The following is a 21,975-nucleotide window of genomic DNA, read 5'->3' as shown; positions in this document are numbered from 1 at the left end:
GACATCGCAAGGGTTTCATGCGATAATGACGGCCGACTTCGTGGTTTGTATCGAAGCGTTTAGGAGTCCGACGCTCAAGAATCTACATGCCTACTCGGTATGGCGCCGGCAGTCTCCTCGTAGCTATGGTATAACTGCCTTTTTCGGAATCCAATGGTTAATTGGCTGCAAATTGCGCTGGAACTGTCATAAGCCTCATCCCTGAATGCGTGATTAACGTTAAACATTGAATATGGCTAGATAAGCACTACATCATTGACATTTTGATCATTGACGAAAGTTTTAAATAAACAGTCATTGTTTACGCACAGTACCGATGAATTTTGCACATCGACTAACCATTTTGTGAAATGTCGAAGCATTATGACAATCTGACAAAGTGTTTTGCCTATGACGAACATTGTGCTCAATGACAAAGAGTTATGCAGAATGGTTAAATGGAGTCCAGCCTGTTTTGCCGACCGTCAAACAGTGATGCACACCGCCGATGGGTTATTCTGAATGACGCTTGTCCAAACTGATGCCGAAATGGTTATGACGATTGGCCATCGAACAACGCAAAAAGGTGTAGTAGTGTACCTACCCAAAGTTACGAACCACTGAAATTTGGCGAATTCATTCGGTTTCAATTTTTACCGGTATGTCAGTGGGCACGAAACGCCAAAGAGTCGCACATCTAGACAGTCATGTAGGCACGTCTCGTATCTCGCCATCGGGACGTTCTGGAACGCGAACCGGGTGTCGTCGTGTCGGTGTATCATTGCCATGCACCGAGGTCGGACATTACCTACCTGTTGTCACATCTCGGTCACCGGCCGTCGTCCCATTTATCGACGGGTGTGCTCCGACCGGTGCAGCAGCTCCGGCTGCCTCGGCGCACCGCTTACAACTGCCATGGGAAATTATCACAGCAGGGTGAATGCCTTAGCTGTGATGACGGTTGAGCTATTGCAATGACGTTTCTTTTCTTGCATAGGTAGGTGTTTCAATGTGATACTCCATGGTTGCTACCTTTTAGCTTGTATTATTTTTTTTTAATTAGGTTCTTTATATGTGTGGTGAACTGTTCAGCTTATTGGCCATCTTCATCTTCAGTAAGGGTAATCGGATCTGGCTAAGGAAGTGATATGCCTCAAGTATTTTACACAATATTGACTGATTGTTCCTACATTCGACACTCCTAAAGCATAGTTAGGAGGCGCCTGATCCCATTCAAAAAGCTGATCAATATAACGAAATCATACTTCTTGGATTTGACTTCTTTGGCAGGACTTACTTACGTTGGTCCGTTTGCGTTTTAGCTACTCTGTTGTTAAACATATGAGCCCACGTCTCAAGTACACAGCCGTTTTATTGCTGTAATTCGGCAGTCTTGCATGGTCCATACACACACGACAAGGATCAAGATACACGCATGGCTGTCGCGAAAACAGCTAGGGGGACATAATTGAATTTGACCGACGTGGATCGATTGGTTTGACGTTTATTGTGTATATTATCCTGAAAATAATATCGAGACGTCAGACGTGAGAGGTTCTTGAGAACACATGCAGTTAAAGCTGAAGTAAATGTCAAAATGAAATTGTATTTGATCGCGAACCGGACAACGCGTTTCCTATGATTTAAGCACTGCCCAAGGGATGCTTGCAATGCCCCATGCATCATTTACTTAGCTTTTCTGCTGATGACGATCACTTCTCCGTCGCACACTTCTTGCCAACGAGGTCTACGCAGCCCAATACATCACCCTTGTGGATATGAGCCACCATTCATCATAGGTCCACACAACTCTCCTTCTCAAGCTCGCATAAATAATGTCCAACCGGCGAGGCAATTCGACCAGCAGACCATAACAATAACAACAACCAATAACAATAACAACAAACACACATTCTGTGAGGACCACCCTCCGGGACTTCCATTCACCGTTCCCAGCTCTCCGCTGCGGGAGCCGTGCGGCGCGGTGTGGGGCCGCTCGAGCTCGCGCTGTGTCCCGCCGTTGATGAAGTCTCGTTCAGCTGACAATTTGGTCGTGGTCGGCCAGGGCGTCCAGGATGCTGCCCGTGTAGTCGGACGCCGAGTCGATCACGTTGAAGAGCGAGAGGGGGCAGCGCGGGTAGGCGATGTGGCACTCGCCGACCTCCCGACCGCGCCGCTCGGCCACCAACAGCTCGGCCACGTCCTCGGAGAGAGACTCGTCCAGCCGGTGAGACGGCCTGCCGGAACCGGGGCGGAGGGGTCAGTGCACTGTAGGGAGGTGACGGCTGGGCGCTATCGTGACTGACCAGGTGGCGTTGCCTCGATACGATATTTGAGTCGAACTACAACGTATACCGGGTGCTTCCTCTGGAACTTCCTATTGCTGTTGTTTGGCTGTGTCCTTTAGATCCATTACAGCCATTGCAGGAGCAATGAGCATGGAATGAGAAGAAATGAAAGGCAACAGGCTGATTGGGCTCACCAACTGGGCTGAGTCTGTCCGAGAGCAGACATGAGGACACCCAGCTGTTCCAGCGGTTACCCAGTTGAGAATTTGCCCTGATTGCATTTGCTTGTTTTGATAACCGCGGTGACCGTCTAGCCCAGAATCCCGAAATTGAAAAACTGGTGGTCCAGGGAAGGGGACTCTGCCTGCCTGAAGATGAAAAGGTGAACGGTAATGGCTCCCACTCCTACTTGCTTTAATAATTTGGTACCGTCCCTACTAGCTATACATAGTAAACCGTTTTTGCTGTAGGGGCTGTGTGTAATTACTTCGTGTGCGTCCTTACGGTTGGCCGGTAGAAGTTTGAAGTTTCTGCACTCGGCATCCCACCCGTTTTCGGTCATCCTGCCTATGTCGCCATGTTTACTCACGAGAGGACCAGGTTGAGGATCTCGCCGATCATGCCGTCCCTCCTGAGCGGCGCCTCAGCGACCTCACAGACGGCCCTCTGTAGACACGCGTCGCCGTCGGCTCCGAACCTGCAGGTGTCGGCACGGGGTGATCAGTACATAGGCGTTAGACGGCATCGGCATGGACAGTGCGTATCTATATGGTACGGTGTTCTGACATGTGAGATCCCACGATAATGACCGCGTTTTATTTGTGTTTGAGACGCTCAAAGAGTTGAGATCGATATTGTTGGGACATACTTTGTCCAAAAAGCACGCCAACGCCGGTCTTCACTTCGCCAGCCCGGCTTATCATTTAGCGAGCCTCTGTTTTCACTCACTTTGACATCATGGTTTTGAACGTGTTGTAGAGTATCCTCTTGTCCATCATCACGCGAGCGTTGCTGCCCAGGGACCTGCCGGCGGCGTCGACCAGATTCGCCGGCGGAACGTACGAGATATCAGTCTTCATCTGCACCCTCAGTCCTGGCGGACAGTGGGAGTGGGGTTACATCAGTAATCAGGAGGCGCCAGGCGGGAGGGGGCACATCAGGTGTCAAGTGACAGGAAGGGTACGTCAGTCTTCTCCAGGGCTGCGGAGTTGGAGTCGGAGCCAATTTTTGAAGCCAGAGTCGGAGTCGGAGTTACCCGACAATCTTTCGCTAACGCAACCCTGGTCTTTACTTCAGGGGACGGGAGAGGGTCGTGTCAAGTCATGGAGCGGTAGGGACGCGAGTGATGACGATTTGTGATTTAACGGCACCCAGACTTCTCATAGGTCATCCCGCCCATTAGGGACGCGAAAGGAAGGGGACATGGTGGATGGATGGGGAGTAGCAGGCCACGTCAGATGAAACACAGGCAGAGGTGAAAAAAACCTGCTACTCGCCTGCGTGCGTAGGCGACAGCCATAGGAATAAACAGACAGATTCGAGCATCTCAGTTGATGCATTTAACCCTATTCCTGGCGGGGGGGGGGGGCCTCAGGAGCCCCCCCCCCTGAGGTTTTTTGGTTATATCTCCCAAACGCGTTGAGCTAGGAAGCTCAAATTTTCTGACTTTTCCTAAAAGGCTTCTACGCAACATGTCTGAAAATTTTGAGTTGATCTGACCTCAGGTCAGGTCACCAGAGGCGGTTTGGTGACGCTACCTCAGAAAAGTTTGCAATCACGCCAGAGCTAGAGTTTTTGACCGATCAATTTCTTCTCTTCAGGGTTTAGTTAGGGTACCAGTATGTGCAATTTGTATATCTCGGAATTTTGATATCGGTGACCTAAGGTCAGGTCAATTTCGCGACCTCCCCATTATAAGTCAATGGGGGAAAAATCAACTCCCTGTTTTTACCACTAAAACGGGTCGGAATGGCCCCATATACCATACATGACTTCATATACGATCAACCTTCACTACCTTGAGGTCTGTTTTGCTGTTGGGCAGCTGTGAGGTCATGTGACGTCATCAAAGGTCACCAAAGATTTTTGGCCAATAACTCCGTACAGGAACAAGATACAGACGCGTGGATGGTCTCATTGTGTTCAGCTCGTCAAGACGCATCGAATGATATACATGATGACCTCGAGGTCACGTGACCTGAGGTCAACCTTTGACCTTGACCTTTCGAGGTCAACATATATATATATCATTCGATGCGGATTGACGAGAGGATCACGATGATGCCCTTAGTTTGTTCCTATCTTGACTAATTCGAAAGTTATTCGAGAAAAACTCTCTCCATATCTAGTGCCGCCATTTTGACTTTTTCGACCCCTGTGACGTCATCTTTGACCTGACCTGAAAATGACCTTTGTAAAAATTGTAGATCTTGGCCGTGCGTATCCGATGCCGTTTACCGCTTGTCGCTATCTTGCTTCGTTCTCGAGATCTCAGGGGGGGGCCGAATCGGCCCCCCCCCCCGCCAGTTTCTTGTCCCGGCGGAGCCCGCCAGGAATAGGGTTAAAGTAGATAACTAGGCCGTTTCCGCTACAATCAGAGCTGTCTTCCCATAGAAGACCACTATGGACCACGGCACAAAAATTTAACAGCGTCATCTCTTTGTAGACAGCTGGGGCTGAAAAATCCCGCCGGTGCGACAGCCGGTGCGTTGTGAAGCGCCATAGACAACGCAGGAAAAACGGCGACAGCGCGACAGCTCGTCCCCGCTCGTCGCCGGTTGAGCGGTGGCGGGGACCGGCGCGGCCTTGGCCGCCGACGGAGTAGGGTAGGACCGGGCGACTGGGACGGGGGACGTCACATCTGGGCCACAACTGGGGCGAGGTCCATGACCGTCGGTCCCAGAAACTTGGTAGGAGCGTTGATAATTGGTCTTGACTACTGAAGCAAAGACAAGTGAATCAGTGATAGCTGACAATCCTTTCGTGAGTTCTGATTGAACTGGATCAGGAAGCCAGGACGAGCTAGAAAGTTGATCAGACCTATAGGTAAGTTTAATGACAGTGATTTATTTTTTTTGTTGTGTAACTACTGAAATGTGGTGATGCGTTGTAATGCCCAGAGGCTGAAATTTGAAAGATCAGTTTGTTTCTAACATTCTAGCCTAGTAGCCTCATTTTTAAATTTACTTTTTAGGCCTCAAAGGTGATGAGAAAACGGCAAAGAATGGTACCTACTGTTTCAAGATGACTTGTGAAAAATTGGCGACAGCTTGACATCGCGTAGGTGACAGCTTTTGAGTTTTATTCACCTCTGAACACAGGTAGCGAGAGACCCGTCCCATCTGCACCCGGGGATGCCATGGTCGCCAGGAGCCCCAACGTTACAGGATTATGTCGCAGCGCGCCATGTTACCACAGGATAAGTCGCCAGATCAGATTGGCCTGTCCGTGACTGCCGGAAGGGATTATGGTAACGAGCCGTGTTCTGCCACTGGGGACGAGCAGTGGAGCGCGGACGTGCCGCTCCCAGTGGTCGTGACAACTGACATCTGTTTATACCGAGACAGAGTTCTAGAATCGGTTGAATTGCCGCGGTTAATTCAGTGTTCGTTTTACAATAGATCCACGTTTAAGAAACATTTATCAGCCCTGCCGCTAGTGCCGCTAGTGATTTAACTGCAGGTCAACGGCTCAGCAAGCAGGAATTCGGAAATGACTTCGAAATGCAAGGACGTTATTTTATCGAAATGTCTTTTTCGTTCGACGCAATTAATTATTTTTCACAACAGTTTCTCGCCATTCCTTGTTTATGCCTGTGCACTGTGCAGTTTATAGTCATTAACATTCGGGGGGGGGGGGGGGGGGGGGCAATGGGATTGGGCATGGGAAGTCATGATCTGGCCACATTTCGGCTATTTTTTATCATGCTGTCCCGCAATGCACCCTCCCCCCCCCCCCAGGGATGGACAAATCTGCCGAGTTGGGGTAGCACAGGCGCAGCAAATCCGCCGCCGCCCTAGCGATGACCTTGACCTCCGCCCTCTGTTGCGGTTCCAAAGCCAAGCCGGCGTGGAATTGGGAAAGCTCGCGCTACCCCAACTCGGCACAATTATCCACCCCTTGCCCCCCCCCCCCCCATACCCAGCTGGCAGCTTTGCTCGTTGATACTGCAATTCGACATACGCTTTTTCATAAATCGTGTTCCTATCACAGAGACGGGTCGAGTGACTGAACTTCAATTTGACTTTTAAGGTCAGCTGAAAAATGGCTATGACCTGATCAAGCACGTTCAAAAGTCATAACCGGACCGGAAAGGTCATGCTGCTTTTCAGTCGATCCGTATTGATGAAGATGAGCACATTAAAGCTGTTCCCATTGCTGCATTAGGTTTACTTCGATCGAAAGTCTCTTGCTTAAGAAAGTGCTCTTTATTCTTTTCATGACGTCTCACGACCTCGTGGCATAATGTAGACTGTAGGGCTATTATGACTTATGGGTACATTTGTGCGATTTAGCATCCAATTTAGGCCTCTTTTATTACGAACAATGTTAGCGAGTATTTATAATGACTCGTGGAAAAAGCCAATGGATGAGGGCCAATCAAAACAAAATATTGGCTTAGGACATCCTTTATGAATAGTTAGGTGCAGTTATATCAGCCTACGCGATATGTGATTGGTCATGTGATCGTAGTGGCCGATTTGATTTGAAACCTTAATCTTTCGCAGCATCCAGGTAGTTTCGAACGCATTTTATCCTATGTCTGTGAATGTGATCCTAATTTAAACCTTTCAGAACTGTGGTTGTCCGAAAGCTTAGCCGATGCAAAATGCGCCGGATCCAAACCATGCTTCGAAACTCTGTCGTAACTCCCATTCGAAATTAGCTCAGATGTGACAGGCTACCTTCAGTCGGTTTCAGAATGATTGCAAAAGTAAAATTAGCGGTTACCTACCGATAAAAAGCGCTGAAGGCAATCATAGCCTTACCGTCCAATTATGCCTAAAAGTTTAAACTCTTATTTGTTACGACAATAAGCAATTGGAGTGGGAACATCTGCTCCAACAGCCTAACTAGTCCAGAGGTAAACGCGCACATAACTATGTCTTGGTTGCAACTTTCAATATTGCTGGGCTCGGATTGATCCGATTTATCCACCTAATAGCTTCATTTATTCAACAAATTGCTATTTGGATGTCGCCATAAATTAGTGTCACAAAGTAGCACCTCCTACCGTAAAGCAAGAACCTAAACCCATGTGCCTGGCGTAGAGCTCAGGGTGTCTGTGACTCTGAGCAGCGCGCCGTGCGATGGGGAACCTCCCCCTGATGTGTACTTACTGCCCATGTCGGCATCGTCGTACAGGTTGAAGGCCACCTTGGGCTCGAAGCCCAGCGCGAAGCCGTTGGGAAGCAGCAGCTCGCGCTCGGCCTTGGTGAGACACCGGCCGTCTCTGTTGCGCTTCTTGCACTCGACCGTCTTGGTCTCCTTGCGCTTCTGGGCGTGGTAGTCGCGGTAGTCCTGCTGGTAGTTTTGCTGGTAGTTCTGCTGGTAGGAGTGTCCCTGGCGCGACTGGACCGTCTGCTTGGCCTCCTCGTTCACCCACTGCTGGCTCCAGGGGTCGAACTTCCATTCGGCAGCGACCGTCACCACCAGCAGAGCCATCAGCAGCAAGTGGGGCCGCACCGAACCGGACATCGCGACAACACTGGGTGATGGGGCTCAGAAAACTGCTCGAGCTGCTCCGGACGCGGAGAAGTCACTTTAGAGGCCCGTTCACAGACTGTTGCGCTCTCAGCGACTGTCTATTTGCCGGCTGGGGCGCTGAGCTGTCGGGTTGCCGGCGGGGAGCCCGGGGTGCGACTGACCCTCCGTCTGAGCCACCCTTTCGCTCACACCTCGTCGAGGGGTCCTGACCGGGCACCGACGCCGATCGCATCTCAGTTCACCCCTATTGGCCGGTCGGCGTGTGACCTCGGTGCGCGCCTCCCCGCGCCCACCGGAGGGAGAGAGCGGCCAAGCGCCACCGACCCCATTGCATATCGCGAGCACCGCCAATGATAATTGGAATCGCCGCCGGCCAAAGATGTCCCCTGTCGCGACGCGCGACGCCACCTCGTGGCAAAAAACGAAGGACGCGGCGCGAAAGTGGCGCCGCTGCGCGCCGGTGGCGTCAGCGGCGCGTCTGTTACGCGGCGCTGCTGACACGTAAAGATGACCGGACAGATGGGCGGCTGTCGTCGCCCGGCGGTCGCCGCTCCGATCGTGTCTGTGCAGAAAACGGGCCGGCCCGGAGCCGATGAAACATTCATTGCGTCTCGGCCCGGGCGCCGCTGTCGGCACGTGATGGCCCGCTCGGCGGCCGGGGAGACGCCCCGGTCACCTGCTCCGGGCCAACAGCCATTGCCGCTGACGGGTTGGCAATTGGCACGCTGCGCGTTCGTTGTGTTTGGAGCTTACCCGCGCCCCGGCTATTGCCGGACCCTGCCACCCGTGGGGGGGGGGTTAGGTCACAGAGGTCGGGTCAATATGGGTCAGAATATGATCTCAGCCGCCAACTGTACTATAGGGTCATGTGATATTTGTTTAATGGCCAATTTTACATTTCAAATTCAGCGATATGGGCAAGGCGACTACTGAGTTAACCCTCACCCGTATTTGTGTTTTGCCAGCGTCGAACGTAAAGGGAGGGAGGGGGAGTCTATTGGACCCCCTCCCTGCCGTTTGGCCCCTGATCGAGCTAGAGCTTTGCGAAAAAACGAGCGTTTTGCCCGTGCGAGAGGAAGCCGATGATACCCAATTTTAAGGTCCTAGGTCATTCGTAAAGTTCTCCCTGACCCTGATTGACTCGGTCGTCTGGTTGTATGGCGACTCTGTCGCCGCCTGGGTTTCGCCTACTTATGAATGGTTTCAGTCTATTGTGATGTAATATAACCTCACCCCTTCGCGGCAGCTGTACTCGATATACCACCCCTTCATCGCCTCCTATTTTCTCTATCACCGTCCCTGGACCGGCGTAGGGTAAACCCAATTTCGTTTTTCCCCCCACCGCGGCTGTCGGGTCGGTCACTAGAACCGGGTCTCCCGGTCTGTACTGGACCTCCCGAACAGGCCCCCGGTGCCGAGCTTCCATCTTTTCGTTCGCAGATCGAATATTTTCGCGGACCTTGGCGAACGCGTCCTGGATTCCGCGCGATCTGTCTTCCAGGAAACTCTGGACTGGGATGACGGGAGTGGGTGGGGAGAGTAGTGCATCGCCAGGAAGCCGCACTTCTCTGCCGTAGACCAAGAAATAAGGGGTATAGCCTGTTGTGCTATGAGTGGATGAGTTGTAGGCCAGCATCAGAGCTCCGACGTCACGGTCCCAGTTTGAACCTTGGGGGTCGATATATTTTGAAATCATTGCCTTCAAAGTCCGGTTGAAACGTTCGACCATCCCGTCCCCTTCAGGATGGTAGGGAGTTGTGCGGGTTTTTTCCACTCCCAATCTACGGCACAGTTCCTTGAAAACAGTGGACTCAAACTGCCGTCCCTGATCGGAATGAATTCTCTCAGGCACTCCGTGCTCATAGACCCAACACAGAAGTTTGTCTGCAACCGTCTCCGCCTTCTGGTCGGGCATGGGGTACACTCGGACGAATTTTGAAAAATAATCCATAACTACTAAGGCATATCTATTCCCGCTGCTTGTGAGACTCATCTCGGTGATGTCCATTGCCACCCTTTCGAACGGCCCCCCGTATTGGTCTGTCTGAAGTGGGGCGCTCATCGCCGGTGCTGGTGAGTGACGCCTCTGGCACGTTTCGCACGACCTGCAATAGGCCTTAACGTCACCGAACATGCCCGGCCAGTAGCAACGCTTCGTGACTCGGTCCAATGTTCTGTGCGTCCCCAGGTGCCCAGCCGTGCTGTGGTCGTGGAACATCTCCAATATGACAGGCTGTTTCGACGAGGGAACCAGGGGTAGAAAGCTACACCCTCTGTCGTTCTTCCTCTTCAATCCCACTACTCCTTCCACTTCGGCTAAATCGTCGAAATTCCGTGCCATAATTCGTTCCCTCCAGTCTAATCGTCTACGAGCGTGCCCTGCTGGTGGCCTGCCCTGTTGAAGCCAGTTGCGAATCTTGCTCGTCAGTGAATCATCCTTCTGAGCCGCCTTCAACCCCGCCTCCTGGTACCAGACCCCGCTCTCATTCCCCACCGAAGTCCCTGTTCCACAATGATGTTCATCTTGGCCCTGCTCGGGGAACAATGACTGAGACTGAGCCTGAGCAGACTGAAAATGATTGTGGCTGCTTGCCGGATCTGCTTCGGGGGGCTGTGCTCTTACAGAGCGCCTACTCTGGGCTGCCGCGTGAGCTGCATCAGGGTTTGCCGACAGTTCCTGGATTCGGGTCTCGCTGACCGGCGATATGATCAGGGCCGGTTTGTCGGTGCCTGAGCCAAGAGACAGGTTTTTTTCTGCATTACCCGTCTGTGCAGGCAGCCTGGACAAAGCATCAGCGTTGCTGTGTTCGGCTCCCTTTTTGTAATGGGTCCTGAACTCGTAGGAACTCAGCTCCACTGCCCATCGACCCCGACGCCCCGTCGCGTCGTTCTCGACGACGATTGAATTCGGCAGATTCAAGAGAGGGCGATGGTCAGTCACCACATCGAATTCCGCTCCTACCAAGTACTGTCTGAAATGTCGCACCGACCATACGACCGCCCAAAGTTCCTTATCGTATGTCGGCCAGCGTCGCTCCGCCTTTGACAAGACTTTACTCGCGTAGGCCACCACCCGTTCTTGGTCTCCAACTGCCTCGACGAGGACCGACCCGACAGAACTGTTACATGCGTCAGTATACAGCCTGAATCGACCGCACATTGCCGGCAGTTTCAGGACCGGGGGAGAGATCAGCTTCTCCTTCAGCTCATGGAACGCTGTTCTCATGGCTTCCGACCACACCAGTGTGCCCTTTCCTGATGCGGCCTCCCTCAGAGGTTTGGAGACCTCTGCGTATCCCGGCACAAAACGCATATAGTACCCGCACAAACCGAGGAAGCTCAGCATCTCCGCGGCTGTTTGGGGTTCCGGCCACTGTCTCACTTTCTCTGTGTTTGATGGATCGGGGGCGATACCTTCCGCAGACACTCGATGCCCCAGGAAGGTCACTTCTCTCTTTCCCAGGTGGCATTTTTGTGGTTTCAGTTTCATCCGGGCCTGCCTGATTCTGGAGAAAACCTCTCTCAGGGTTGCGATGTGCTCGTCCTCTGAACGTCCGAACAATATAATATCGTCAATATAAACCAGACACTGTTTTGGGTCAACCCCTGCCAGCACCAGTTCCATGAGTTTTTGGAAAGAAGCCCCCGCATTTTTCAACCCAAAGCACATCAGTCTGAACTGGTCAAGCTGGTTGCCAGTGGAGAAAGCGGTTTTTTCTCGGTCTTTGGGTGCTAGCTCCACCTGCCAATATCCGGAGGCCATATCGAGAGTAGAGAAGTATTTTGCTCCGGCGAGCGAATCAAGCGCATCATCTACTCTGGGAAGGGGGTAGGCCATGCCCTTGGTGACTTTGTTAACCGCCCTCAGGTCCACACAAAATCTATAGGAACCGTCTTTCTTTTTGGCTAGCACAATGGGGGAGCACCACGGACTCGTGCTCGGCTCGATCACGCCGTCCCGCAGCATTTGCTGCCTTTGCTCCTCCACCTGCTCTCGCAGACGCAGCGGAACCCGCCGCGGTCTCTGCTTCACGGGCGGTGCATCCCCCGTCTCGATCTCATGTTGCATCAGGTGAGTTAGTCCCAAGTCGCCAGGGTGGCGGCTAAAAATATCGCTGAATTCCCTAACCAACGCACGCACCTGGTTCAGTCCCTTTTCACTCATCCCGGAATCAGATAAATCAACTGTGTTCACCGGGTCAACCGCCTCGTCTCCCGAACAGAGTGGGGGAGAATCCCCGCCGTCCTCTCCGTCGCTGACGTCGTAAATCCCCATGCCATCGTCCCGAATAGTGTACAGGGTTCCGATGTCAGTGTTCGCCAGGAGGCGTGCCTCACTGGTCGAGATATTTATGATCCTGACTGGTATCTGACCCCTTCCGTCAACGTCCGCGACGGCCCGAGACACTAGGAGATTATTAGAACAACCCTTTTCGTTTGGCTCCAGTACCCCCTCCAGCCTAATCCCCGGCCGCCACCTGTCATCCCCGTCTACTGCTTCAACAACGGCAGCGATCACAGTTTCACTGCGGGGCGGGACTGACACCGCAGCTCCCAGTCGGACCCGGCACCTGGATGGGCGGATGTCGTCGTATGTGGGTAAAGGTATCTCCATGTCTCCCAGCTTCAGGATCCCTCGCCTGTCGTCCAGGACCGTGCCGTACCGGCACGCAAAATCCCTGCCAAGTACCACGTCATAGATGAGGTGTTCCACTACCGCCATGGCGACGCTAAATTGTCTCTGTTCGATAAGCATCGGTATGTCGGCTACTGCTAGGATATGCAGCGGCTCGCCGCTGGCCCCCACCAAAGTACCCCTGGGACCTGACTCTTGTGCGCTGACCCCCGCTCCCACGAAGCTGCGCGCCACCTTCGCTCTGACGAGTGAGAAATCTGCCCCGGAGTCAACCAGCGCCCATACCATTTGACCTCCGATGCTCACTCTTATCATGGCGGCCCTTTGTGGTGCGAGTGCACCACCCCTAGTCGATTCCTGCCGCGTGGAACCGACTCCGTCTAGTTTTCCGAATTCCTGGCGGAAACTCCTTCCACTGGAGCTGCGAAGTCGCGCACCCTCGCTGGATGTTGGGGACAGTGGGCCATCCAATGGCCCTCGGCTCCACAGCAATAGCAAAACGCCGGCCTACCAGCCTCGGCGTGCCGGAACTCTGTATTGGTGGGTCCCCGCCCGGGCCCTGTGCGTCTCCCCGCACTCAGGGGGCACCGCGCCATCCAGTGGCCCTCCACGCCACATAGATGGCACGCTGATGTGCCCGCTGATGTGGCCCGCCCGGCCCCCGAGGCTCGGGTCAGTTGCGGACAGTTCACACGGATGTGTCCGGGCGCCCCGCATTTCCAGCATCTCACAGGTCGACTGGGACCTGCACCTGTTGTAAACGATGCAGTGCCCATTTGCGAAAGAGATGTCTGAATGGCATCCACCTGCCTCTGGATCTGATCTAAACGCTCGTCTGCTCCCGGAGGAGATAACCGCAGCCCCTGCTCCTCGGTAGCGGGTCGACTGCGCACAGGAAGAGCGGCGCCATCACTGCCCCGCGCCCCCATAGCCTCCAACGCAGCGTGCTGACGCTGAATGTCACGGGCGTGGCTGAGTGCCTCATCCAGGGATGAGTGACCCTTCCCGAGGAGCCTCGCTTGTAAACCTGGTTCATTTAAGCCGCACACAAATTGTTGCAGGCTATTCGCCTCCGCACTGATTCGATCCGGATAAGCCTTACGGGCCAACTTTCGAACCCTTTCTGCAAAATCCTGAACCGCCTCCCCCGGTTCGCGAGAAGCCCGCGTGAACTCGGAATATGCGTGTGACTCGTTGACTTTTGTGTCGAATCTGTCGACAAGATGCTGTTTTATCTGCGTATAATCCTTGATGACCTTTTCTGGTAACCCAGCGCAGTATTCGAACGCTTTGCCTCCCAGTAGACCCAGCAAGAATCTAGCCTTCTCCCCATCCTTGCCATCCCTGTCCACCAATAATTCAAAACGGCTCAGCCAAGACTGCAAATCTTGCCCACCCTCACCCGTAAAAATCTCCAGGCGTGACAACAAGATTGTGCTCAATTGATCCATTTTGCTCCTGGTGCAAATATGCAATGATGTACAGAAAGAAAAATTGATGCTATTCCGTAATACAGAATGTGTTTTGAAGAGTCACCGGCTAACAGGTATAACACCATACACTGCAGCGAAAGTAAATCAAATAATAAACCAGCCCAAAGAATACAGCAAAATAACAACTCACGTTCAGTAGAAGTACCGACCGACCGCGCCAGTATTAGGATCGTCGTTCGGCCTCTTCCGCGTCCACACGCCAGGTCCGGTCACCAGATACTCTATTCCCGGCACACCGCGCCGCGCGCCCAGCCCCTTTGCACCAGGTCACCGCCCGCGGGCACGCCGCCACACCGGCGGATCCAGGGCGGCCCGCCGGGCGGCCCGCCGCGCCGGCCGCACGAGCGACTCCAGGCCGGCCGGGGAGGGGGGGGGGGGGCACGGGGTCGCATACCGCAACCCCTAACACTTATTTAGAGGCCAATAGCAGGGGCATTCCACGATAGATCGTACCTTTTTTCCAATTTGACACCCTCACTCTCAGAATTTGACGAGCATTGGTCTCAGGGGTAATCAGGGGCTCTGAATCCACCTGTAACAATTTCAGGCTTATCAGATAAGTATTTTTTGAGTTATAGTGTATAACTTTTTTGGATCTTGCTTTGCAGCGCTAAGTTTGGCGGGCTATAGGTAACTTTAAGACGGATTATTCAAATGCCAATTGTTATATAACATTGAACGTGCAATGAAACAAAGATTAATATGTATTTTTGAAATTTCGAAAAATATGCTATTTTTGATATATGACATGTCGATTTTTCTTTCAATTGTATTTTTTAGACTTTTGGACCAATTTTTTTTTGAATTTTTATTTCTTTAAAAAAATGTTTGGCTCATTGTTAAGAAGTATGCAAAAAATTAGGAAGGTGTTCTTTCTATAAATGTATTTATTTTACGTCACGATAACGGTTCCGAATAGTGATTTCGGGAGGGGAGCCTACAAATGGCGTGGTACCTAAAGCTGCCTAGTGACATCACGGGTTACTGAAATTTCAATTGAAGTCTGAGTCATCTGAAGAAAATGAAAAGAGGGCTCATCCAACCCTCTTTCCTATAAGCGCGAGAGTGAAAAAGGCTGTTTGGTTCTGACATTGTTTTGGACGCCAATGACCATAGCCGTCCGAGATGAAAGTTACAGGACGCATACATGGTGTCATCCAAAGGTCTCACAACGTGTATATCTGAAAATTTTTGAAGGTCACATGAGGTCAAGTCGGTCACGTGACATCACTGTTATAGATCAATGGGGAAATATAAAAAACTGTTATTTTGGCGCCGAGAATGATCTAAAACTATCTCACGTACATGGTGTCGTGATTTTATGCACTTCTTGCAAAGTCCAGTACTTCACTTTTGCATTGTTAACCTTGCGTGACGTCATTTATGACGTCACTAGGGTCGTACGAGTTTTTCGTCAATAACTCCCGATCAAATTGAGCTAGAAAGTCGGGAAAGCCACCAATGGACTCGGGAAGACCTTCCGAATCGAATGATATGCCATATGATACCCTTTGCCCAGCTTCGTGACCTGAGGGACTCTGACCTGACCTTGACCCGAGGTCAATTACTTAAGTTGACCTCACCCCAGCAAAAAGTATACCATTCGACGCACCTGTGCTAGGCAAACACAATGATGCCAAAATCGCGGTTCTGTGGTCATTTTTTTGCGAAGTTATTTACTAAAAACCAAACCCGTAACTTCAGTCACTTGACCTGACCTCAGACGCTACCGGCTAACCTGAGACCTTAAAATCGGGTACCAATCGCTGCGACTTGTAACGGCACACACGCTGGCTTTTTCCGCGAGGCTCTAGCTCTATTAGAAGCAAATCGGCGTGCTGGGGTCGTATCAACCCCTCCGAAACCCATTTTGTTTGCGGGAAAATGAGGAACTTATAGAAAGAACACCTTTCTATTTTTTTGCATGTCGATTTGCAATGACATGAAGTTTATTTTGAGAAAAAAATAAAAATGTGAAAAATTTTGGTCCCAAAAGTCATTAGAGGCAAATGAAAAAAGATTAAGGTTTTTGTTCAACAATCAAAATTTTTATTTGGAATTTAAAAAAAAAAAATAATATTAATTTTTGATTCATCGCAAGCTTAGTGTTGTTTACCGTTTGTTGGTTGCTTAACCCGTTCTTAAGTTAAAGGCCATCAAACTCACCGTTACAAACCAAAGTTAAAAAAACGTTATGCAATATAACTCAAAAAGTTTTGATCTGAGAAGTCTGATATTTTGCCAGGCGTCTTTGGGGCCTATGATTACCCTTAGGACCGATTTTCATTAACCCTCGCCCGCACATGGGGGGGGGGGGGTGGTTGCCACCCCCCCCCCCCAGGCAGTCTTTCTGCTCTGCACTCAACATTTTTAGAGCTAGAAGGCTGATTTTTCGTATAGCTGCTCGTCTATCCTTTCTTGATGTCCACTGAAAATTTCAAGTTTCTGTGATTTTTGGTTTCGGAGACATGACCTTGTTTTTCAGGTCATGTCATGACCCAAATGGCCAATTCTCAACATCTTGCGTTTGCCATGGGCCTTGTGAGCTTTTGACACCCTGATTTCGGCCTTTTTTGCCAGTCTTACCTCCCACCTATCATGGAACATGTTGTTCGACGATGTACAGGGGTCAAGGTCAGGGTCAAGGTCAACCTAGGTCATCTAAGATAATTGCGTTTTAGGCAAGCTGAATTTACTTTTTGTGAAGTTTTTTGACTGCATTTTTGGTAAAAGCTTCTCAGATCATGATTTCATGTGATATGGACCCAAAAACAATCGATGCACACATCAGTATACACACAGACACACACAGACATACAAACACATATGATTGACCTTGACCTAACTTGACCTGAAATGACCTCAGCAGCAAAATTCTGGTCGGATAGTGTGACAAAGAGGTTCTAGCTGGCTTGGCACCAGAAAACAGCATCGTCATCGGTATTTGATAAGCAGCGCACTTGATATCCAACGGTGACCCAAAACAGCAACATTTTTTAGTTTGACCTGACCTGGAAGGTCAATGACTGACCTGAGAAGGTAAAACTGGGTATCATTGGATTCGTCTCTTCCCAAAGAATCTTTTTGGTCTTTACTGCTAAGCTCTATCTCCAACAGGAACGAAATGGCGCGGGGGGGGGGGTGGCAACCACCCCCCCCCCCCCCCATGTGCGTTCTAGGATGGGAAAATGGCATGTGCGGGCGAGGGTTAAAATCTGAGAGATGAGGGTGACGGGCCTGGTACGATCTATCGTGGAATGCCCCAGCAACCAATCTTGCAATCGACATGTCACTCTTAGCTCGACACTCTTATCAGTCTTATCAGTCAACATAACGGTTGCATGATACTGCCAACTCCTTAACGCGAGGCAGCCTGCCGGGTGCTCTGGCTCAGTCGCTGATCTGTGGGGCAGGTAGTCGCAACTCGCAAGCTTGGCGTCACAAGCAGTCTCAAACTTCGACCATCGCTTCGGAGAAGTCAAGATGGACTTCAACCGCTATCCAAAGCCCGTGGAGGTGAAAGTAGGCCTGCAGATTTATGACATCGATACCCGAAAAGGGGATATTCGTGGCTGGCTGCATGTGGAGTGGCCCTTTGTAGAGGTAGAGGATACCCTCCCAAAGCTCTACACCGGACCGATCGGTGAAAAGGCGTGGCGGCCTGACATCCGGATGCTCAACTCTCTGTCTGACGGCGGCCCTCTGATAAAGAACGACACTCTAGTGGAAGTTCTTCATGGCAAAACGTGCAACGCCGTGGTGCCATTCTTCTCTACAGTTCGAGTACCCCAGTATGTGTGGAACGGAGAATTTGGTCGTCAGACTCAGACCTGGGAAATCAGTCTGGGGTCATATTTGCCACACAGTCGTCAGGTGAAACTCACGCCTGTGGCGAGCGCCGTGGATCTAAGGCAGTCGCAACAATATAACATCAAAGCCAAAGGCTGCACCAACGAAATGGGCATCGCCACATTTAACTCCCGGCAGTTCAATGGCCGGGATGAAGAGTTCCAGACGGTCTATGCAAGACTGCGCTTCTAAGATGAAGTCGCTCGCGTAATGTGAGCTGTGTAGTATTGTGTAGCATTTCTGTATGATAACCTTTTGCGTTCGTAGCATGATGTGGCGTCAAATGTCCATATTTGTACTTAAATCAAGTATAGATGAAATGTAATGTGTGTAAGGTGTGTATTCAATATTCATAGTACCCACATGATATATCCGATTTCGTCTCAATTAGACACACTGATGACCGTCGGTGGTGACGTCTGCCGAGACCTTTTGTGATGATCTTTGCGGATTTATTCATGTTAGTGATCTTCGTTGGTGACTTCACCTTGGTGATCGACGTTCTTACTTCTATCTCCGGCGGTTACTCTGTTGAATGACATTTGTGACACGGGTTAAAGGGACCCTCCCACCTTAACATTAGATTTGAGTTGAGATAGCCAAAATGGGGTCCCTGGCTCACAATTACCGGTTTCGGCACTCACAACATCGAGAAATGCCTTAAATCGGAAATATTGAATTTCAAAATTGCAGCATTTTGATTCAGAGGGGCTAATGCTTAGGAATACCCCTCTGAATGTGTGACGTCAGCGCAAATATCTAACGATTTTTAATGTTTGACTAAAACGTTTTGTAGCACGCGTTGGTATATGCTATTTGCGCGCAACATCTGCCGCAAACGCCGCACTTCTAAAATAAAGTCGCTAGAAACAGCGGAGATCCCAAAAAAGTAAACAAAAGTAAAAGTCTAATATCTTGAAAACCGGTGAATATTTTTCGGTGAAATTTGGTAGATATTCGTTTTCGCTCTTTCTGAACCGAGCGACATCACTTTCATGCCAATTCATAAACTTTTTTGAAGGTGGGAGGGTCCCTTTAAACGCGACCACGGTTTTTTCTTTTTCACATGAAAAAAGATACACTTCTGCAATAGGCACGCTAAAAAAGGAACAGCTATGACAGAACATTTAATTCACATCGAATGAGGTCTTGAGATATCCAACTTTGGGGATTGTAGGTTGACATCTATGTATCTACCCGTTTTACCTACATGCTAGCCAGTAGACAAAGGCAGATCATGGCGGGTGCCGAAGAATGGGCTATCGCTATCGCTGCAGCCAGTGGCCGGGACCATTGAGCAGGTGATAAGATGTGTCAAGCTCAGTGCTGAACTGATAACCCGGCTCGGTGCGGCGCTGTCTACCAATGACTGATAAAATTAGATATACTGTAGTAATAGTAACAAAGAACCTCTTTTACGCAGAGGACTGCTAACCTCGTTAAATTTTAACTGATTCGTTGAAAGCATTCCAAATGCATGGGACCAACATCATATCACATGTTTGAACGCTTGAAACCACGAAAAGAGTGCAAACGCGCGGCTGATGCGAGCCAACATACGCCGAATCGCGATCCCGGCCAAACATGGTCTCGAGAAATAGGTCACAGGTCAACGGTCACTTGGGTCAGGGTAATTAAAGTTTTAGGGTACTAGATGCAAAATTGATTAACTCGAGGGTACTGAAAGTTTCGTGCGATTAGCCGTTTTTACGCGAGTTATTCGCGAAAAACCGAGGGGGTGGGGTTTGTTCGACCCCTCCCCCCCTATACGGGCGAGGGTTAGCAGAGGAAGACACAATTTCCCCTTACCTGTACTTGTTTTTGAAGTGTTTCAAGCGTCATTTTGAGAAGGTGCTTTATTCAGTTAAGGGGTACATGTGCACCCCTAAAACCCCTAATGCTCCACCATATATGTCACTAACTACACCCACTATTTGAAGTTATACTTAATGACACATGGGTAGTTTTCACTCAACATAGTAGGATAATTAAGCATTAAATGCAAAATTAGAGCTTGAGATTGTCCGGCATTTAGCTCAACAGGATACCTCTTCAATCGTCCTAGCTGAACCCAGCATAAGCTCAGCTTGTCTGAACTCGGACACACCATCAACATTGCCGAGTCTGAATTTGAGCTCGAAGCCGGGCCATGGGCCTGAACTTTGTGGTCATGGGCGCGGGAGCTGGGGGTCGGTGGAGGCAGCCTGCCCCCACAACTCTGGGGCCGTGGGGGCGCTGCCCCACAACTTTTCATAGGGCTAGGAACCGTCGGGGCAGCTTGCCCTCCCTGAATTAGCGGTTGTGGGTCACAAAGGAAAACTAAAGGGAAGAAAACATTTGAGAAAAAAATCCCCCTCCTTACCTGGCTTGACAGCTCATGTGGAAGATTCAAGCCTCTATTCTACGTTACCAAAAAGGTAGTTCCTTGACTCAGCTGAGACAAAATATCTCACTTTTTGCAAATGTTTTCGTTTCGTTTTTTTTCGATGAAAAGGCGAAGGGTGAAAAATAAGTGGCCTAAAACCGGTGAGAAAACTAGATTTGGGGGTACCCAAGATTTGGCTAGTCCCAACCGGTTGCCCCCCCCCCCCCCCAAGACGGCCGGCTGGATCCGCCCTTGCCTAAATATCATGCATAGGCACAAGACCGTTGCCTCGATACCGTGCCAAATCATGTATTGCACAATGCAATCACGTAGCCAGGCGAAGTCAGCGAGGGGACCGGCCGTGCGCGGCTTTGTGCGCACGTTAAACTTTGGACTCTAAATTCTGCCATAGAATCGGAATTGCGCGATCGGAGGGTAGAGGGTCATCGCAACAAGCTTCGCTTAGCGGTGGCTCTGTCCTTGTGAATCCTTCCCATCAAAAGGTTCGGACTAAATTTATAAAAAAAATGCACAAGTAAAGTAAATTATATTCGCTGGGTCTTCCGTGCATTGTGCTTAGCAAAAACAGGAATGCAATTGTTAAGCGACGCAAAATGTGCAATGAAGCAAGTGACCACACACACCCGACCAGCCCCCATGGTCCACCAGGCACCAACACGCCCCACACCACTCGCCAGCCCACCTCACACCACTCGCCAGCCCACGCCAACCACTGAGACTAGCTCCTCCCCCCCGCGCTGGTCTGACGCAACAGCTGGTCTACAAAGCGCTCCACCCGGCGACCCGAGCCGATGTCAAACGGCGTGGGTAGACTGTGCCGTATAACTTTCGGGTCATGCGGCACAGCCTACTGGTACTTACCAGGCGGCTGCTGCCCATGCTGAGCCATAGGAACCCGGTGGATAAAGAGTAGTGAACCCTCAACCTGTACCCGACTGTATAGTCGACTACAGAATGATGTTCCACTTTTCACAGGCAATTATTTGCCTGGAGTGGTAGGCTGTGCCGCATCACACGGACTGAGTTCACAAATTATAGCTTTGTCCCAATTCTCACAATCGACACGCTTAACCCGCGCCCCACGGGGGGGGGGGCTATTCATAGCCCCCTCCCGTTTTTCTTCAATAACTTCCAAACCGCTTGACGTATCGACGCCAAACTTTCAGTACCTTCGGCTGCATCAATTTGACACCTTGTGTCAAAATATGAACTTCGTAGCTACCATAATTCGAAGATACTGCAGGCCCTCACTTGCTGGCCTGTGAAGGCCCATTGTTGGCATCATACGGCCCGTTACCTGCCTCTGAGGGCCCTTTATCGGTCTCTGAGAGGCCCTACTGGGTTATTAAGCATTCGCATTTCGCACCAACAACTTCAAGGGCCCCACACACAGCCATCTGTGAATGGTGTGGGGTGGGCTTAGCGCCACACCAGTGTCTGAGGCACCACAACGCGGCGTCCATGTGAGGGCCTCACATCAGCACCTAAGGGGGCCCACACCGGCTCCTTTGTGGAATCTGCACCAGTGCCTCTGAGGGCCCCACACCACTGCCTCTGTGGAACCCACACCGATACCTTTGATGGTCCCACGCCAGTACCTCTTAAGGTTGCACACCGGCGGCCCTGGGTCGGCTCTAT

At 50.8% G+C, this 21,975-nt stretch overlaps 2 protein-coding genes across 3 annotated transcripts; both read right to left on the bottom strand.

Moving 5' to 3' along the window:
• Positions 1-1,565: 1,565 nt before the first annotated feature.
• Positions 1,566-21,053, bottom strand: LOC122392419. Of its 2 annotated transcripts, XM_043387246.1 has the most exons (5): positions 21,048-21,053; positions 7,607-7,974; positions 3,216-3,360; positions 2,857-2,964; positions 1,566-2,216 (listed from the first exon to the last, which is right to left on the bottom strand). In XM_043387246.1, exons 2-5 carry the CDS (start codon positions 7,962-7,964, stop codon positions 2,015-2,017), a joined length of 813 nt encoding a protein of 270 aa, XP_043243181.1. In that variant the 5' UTR covers positions 7,965-7,974; positions 21,048-21,053; the 3' UTR covers positions 1,566-2,014. The 2 variants fall into 2 exon arrangements, with proteins under 2 accessions (XP_043243181.1, XP_043243180.1); XM_043387245.1 differs by lacking the exon at positions 21,048-21,053 and having other exon boundaries at positions 7,607-8,750.
• On the bottom strand, positions 12,978-14,225 carry LOC122392418. Its single transcript, XM_043387244.1, has one exon. The coding sequence runs from the start codon at positions 14,058-14,060 to the stop codon at positions 12,990-12,992; it is 1,071 nt and encodes a 356-aa protein (XP_043243179.1). The 5' UTR covers positions 14,061-14,225; the 3' UTR covers positions 12,978-12,989.
• Positions 21,054-21,975: the final 922 nt, after the last annotated feature.

This window comes from Amphibalanus amphitrite, unplaced genomic scaffold (assembly GCF_019059575.1).
Source record: "Amphibalanus amphitrite isolate SeventyFive unplaced genomic scaffold, NRLGWU_Aamphi_draft 000485F_arrow, whole genome shotgun sequence".
In the NCBI taxonomy this organism is placed as follows: Eukaryota; Metazoa; Arthropoda; class Thecostraca; order Balanomorpha; family Balanidae; genus Amphibalanus; species Amphibalanus amphitrite.
The sequence above is the reverse complement of the archived record's forward strand: the minus strand, read 5'-3'. Positions and strand labels throughout refer to the sequence as shown.

Excerpts from the sequence above, each read along its gene's own strand:
- LOC122392419 (XM_043387246.1), bottom strand. The coding sequence starts at position 7,964 with ATGTCCGGTTCGGTGCGGCCCCACTTGCTGCTGATGGCTCTGCTGGTG. Across the intron at positions 3,361-7,606 it reads CGACGATGCCGACATGGGCA|GACTGAGGGTGCAGATGAAG; the intron begins GTAAGTACACAT and ends ACTGTCCGCCAG. Across the intron at positions 2,965-3,215 it reads TTCAAAACCATGATGTCAAA|GTTCGGAGCCGACGGCGACG; the intron begins GTGAGTGAAAAC and ends CGACACCTGCAG.
- LOC122392418 (XM_043387244.1), bottom strand. The coding sequence starts at position 14,060 with ATGGATCAATTGAGCACAATCTTGTTGTCACGCCTGGAGATTTTTACG.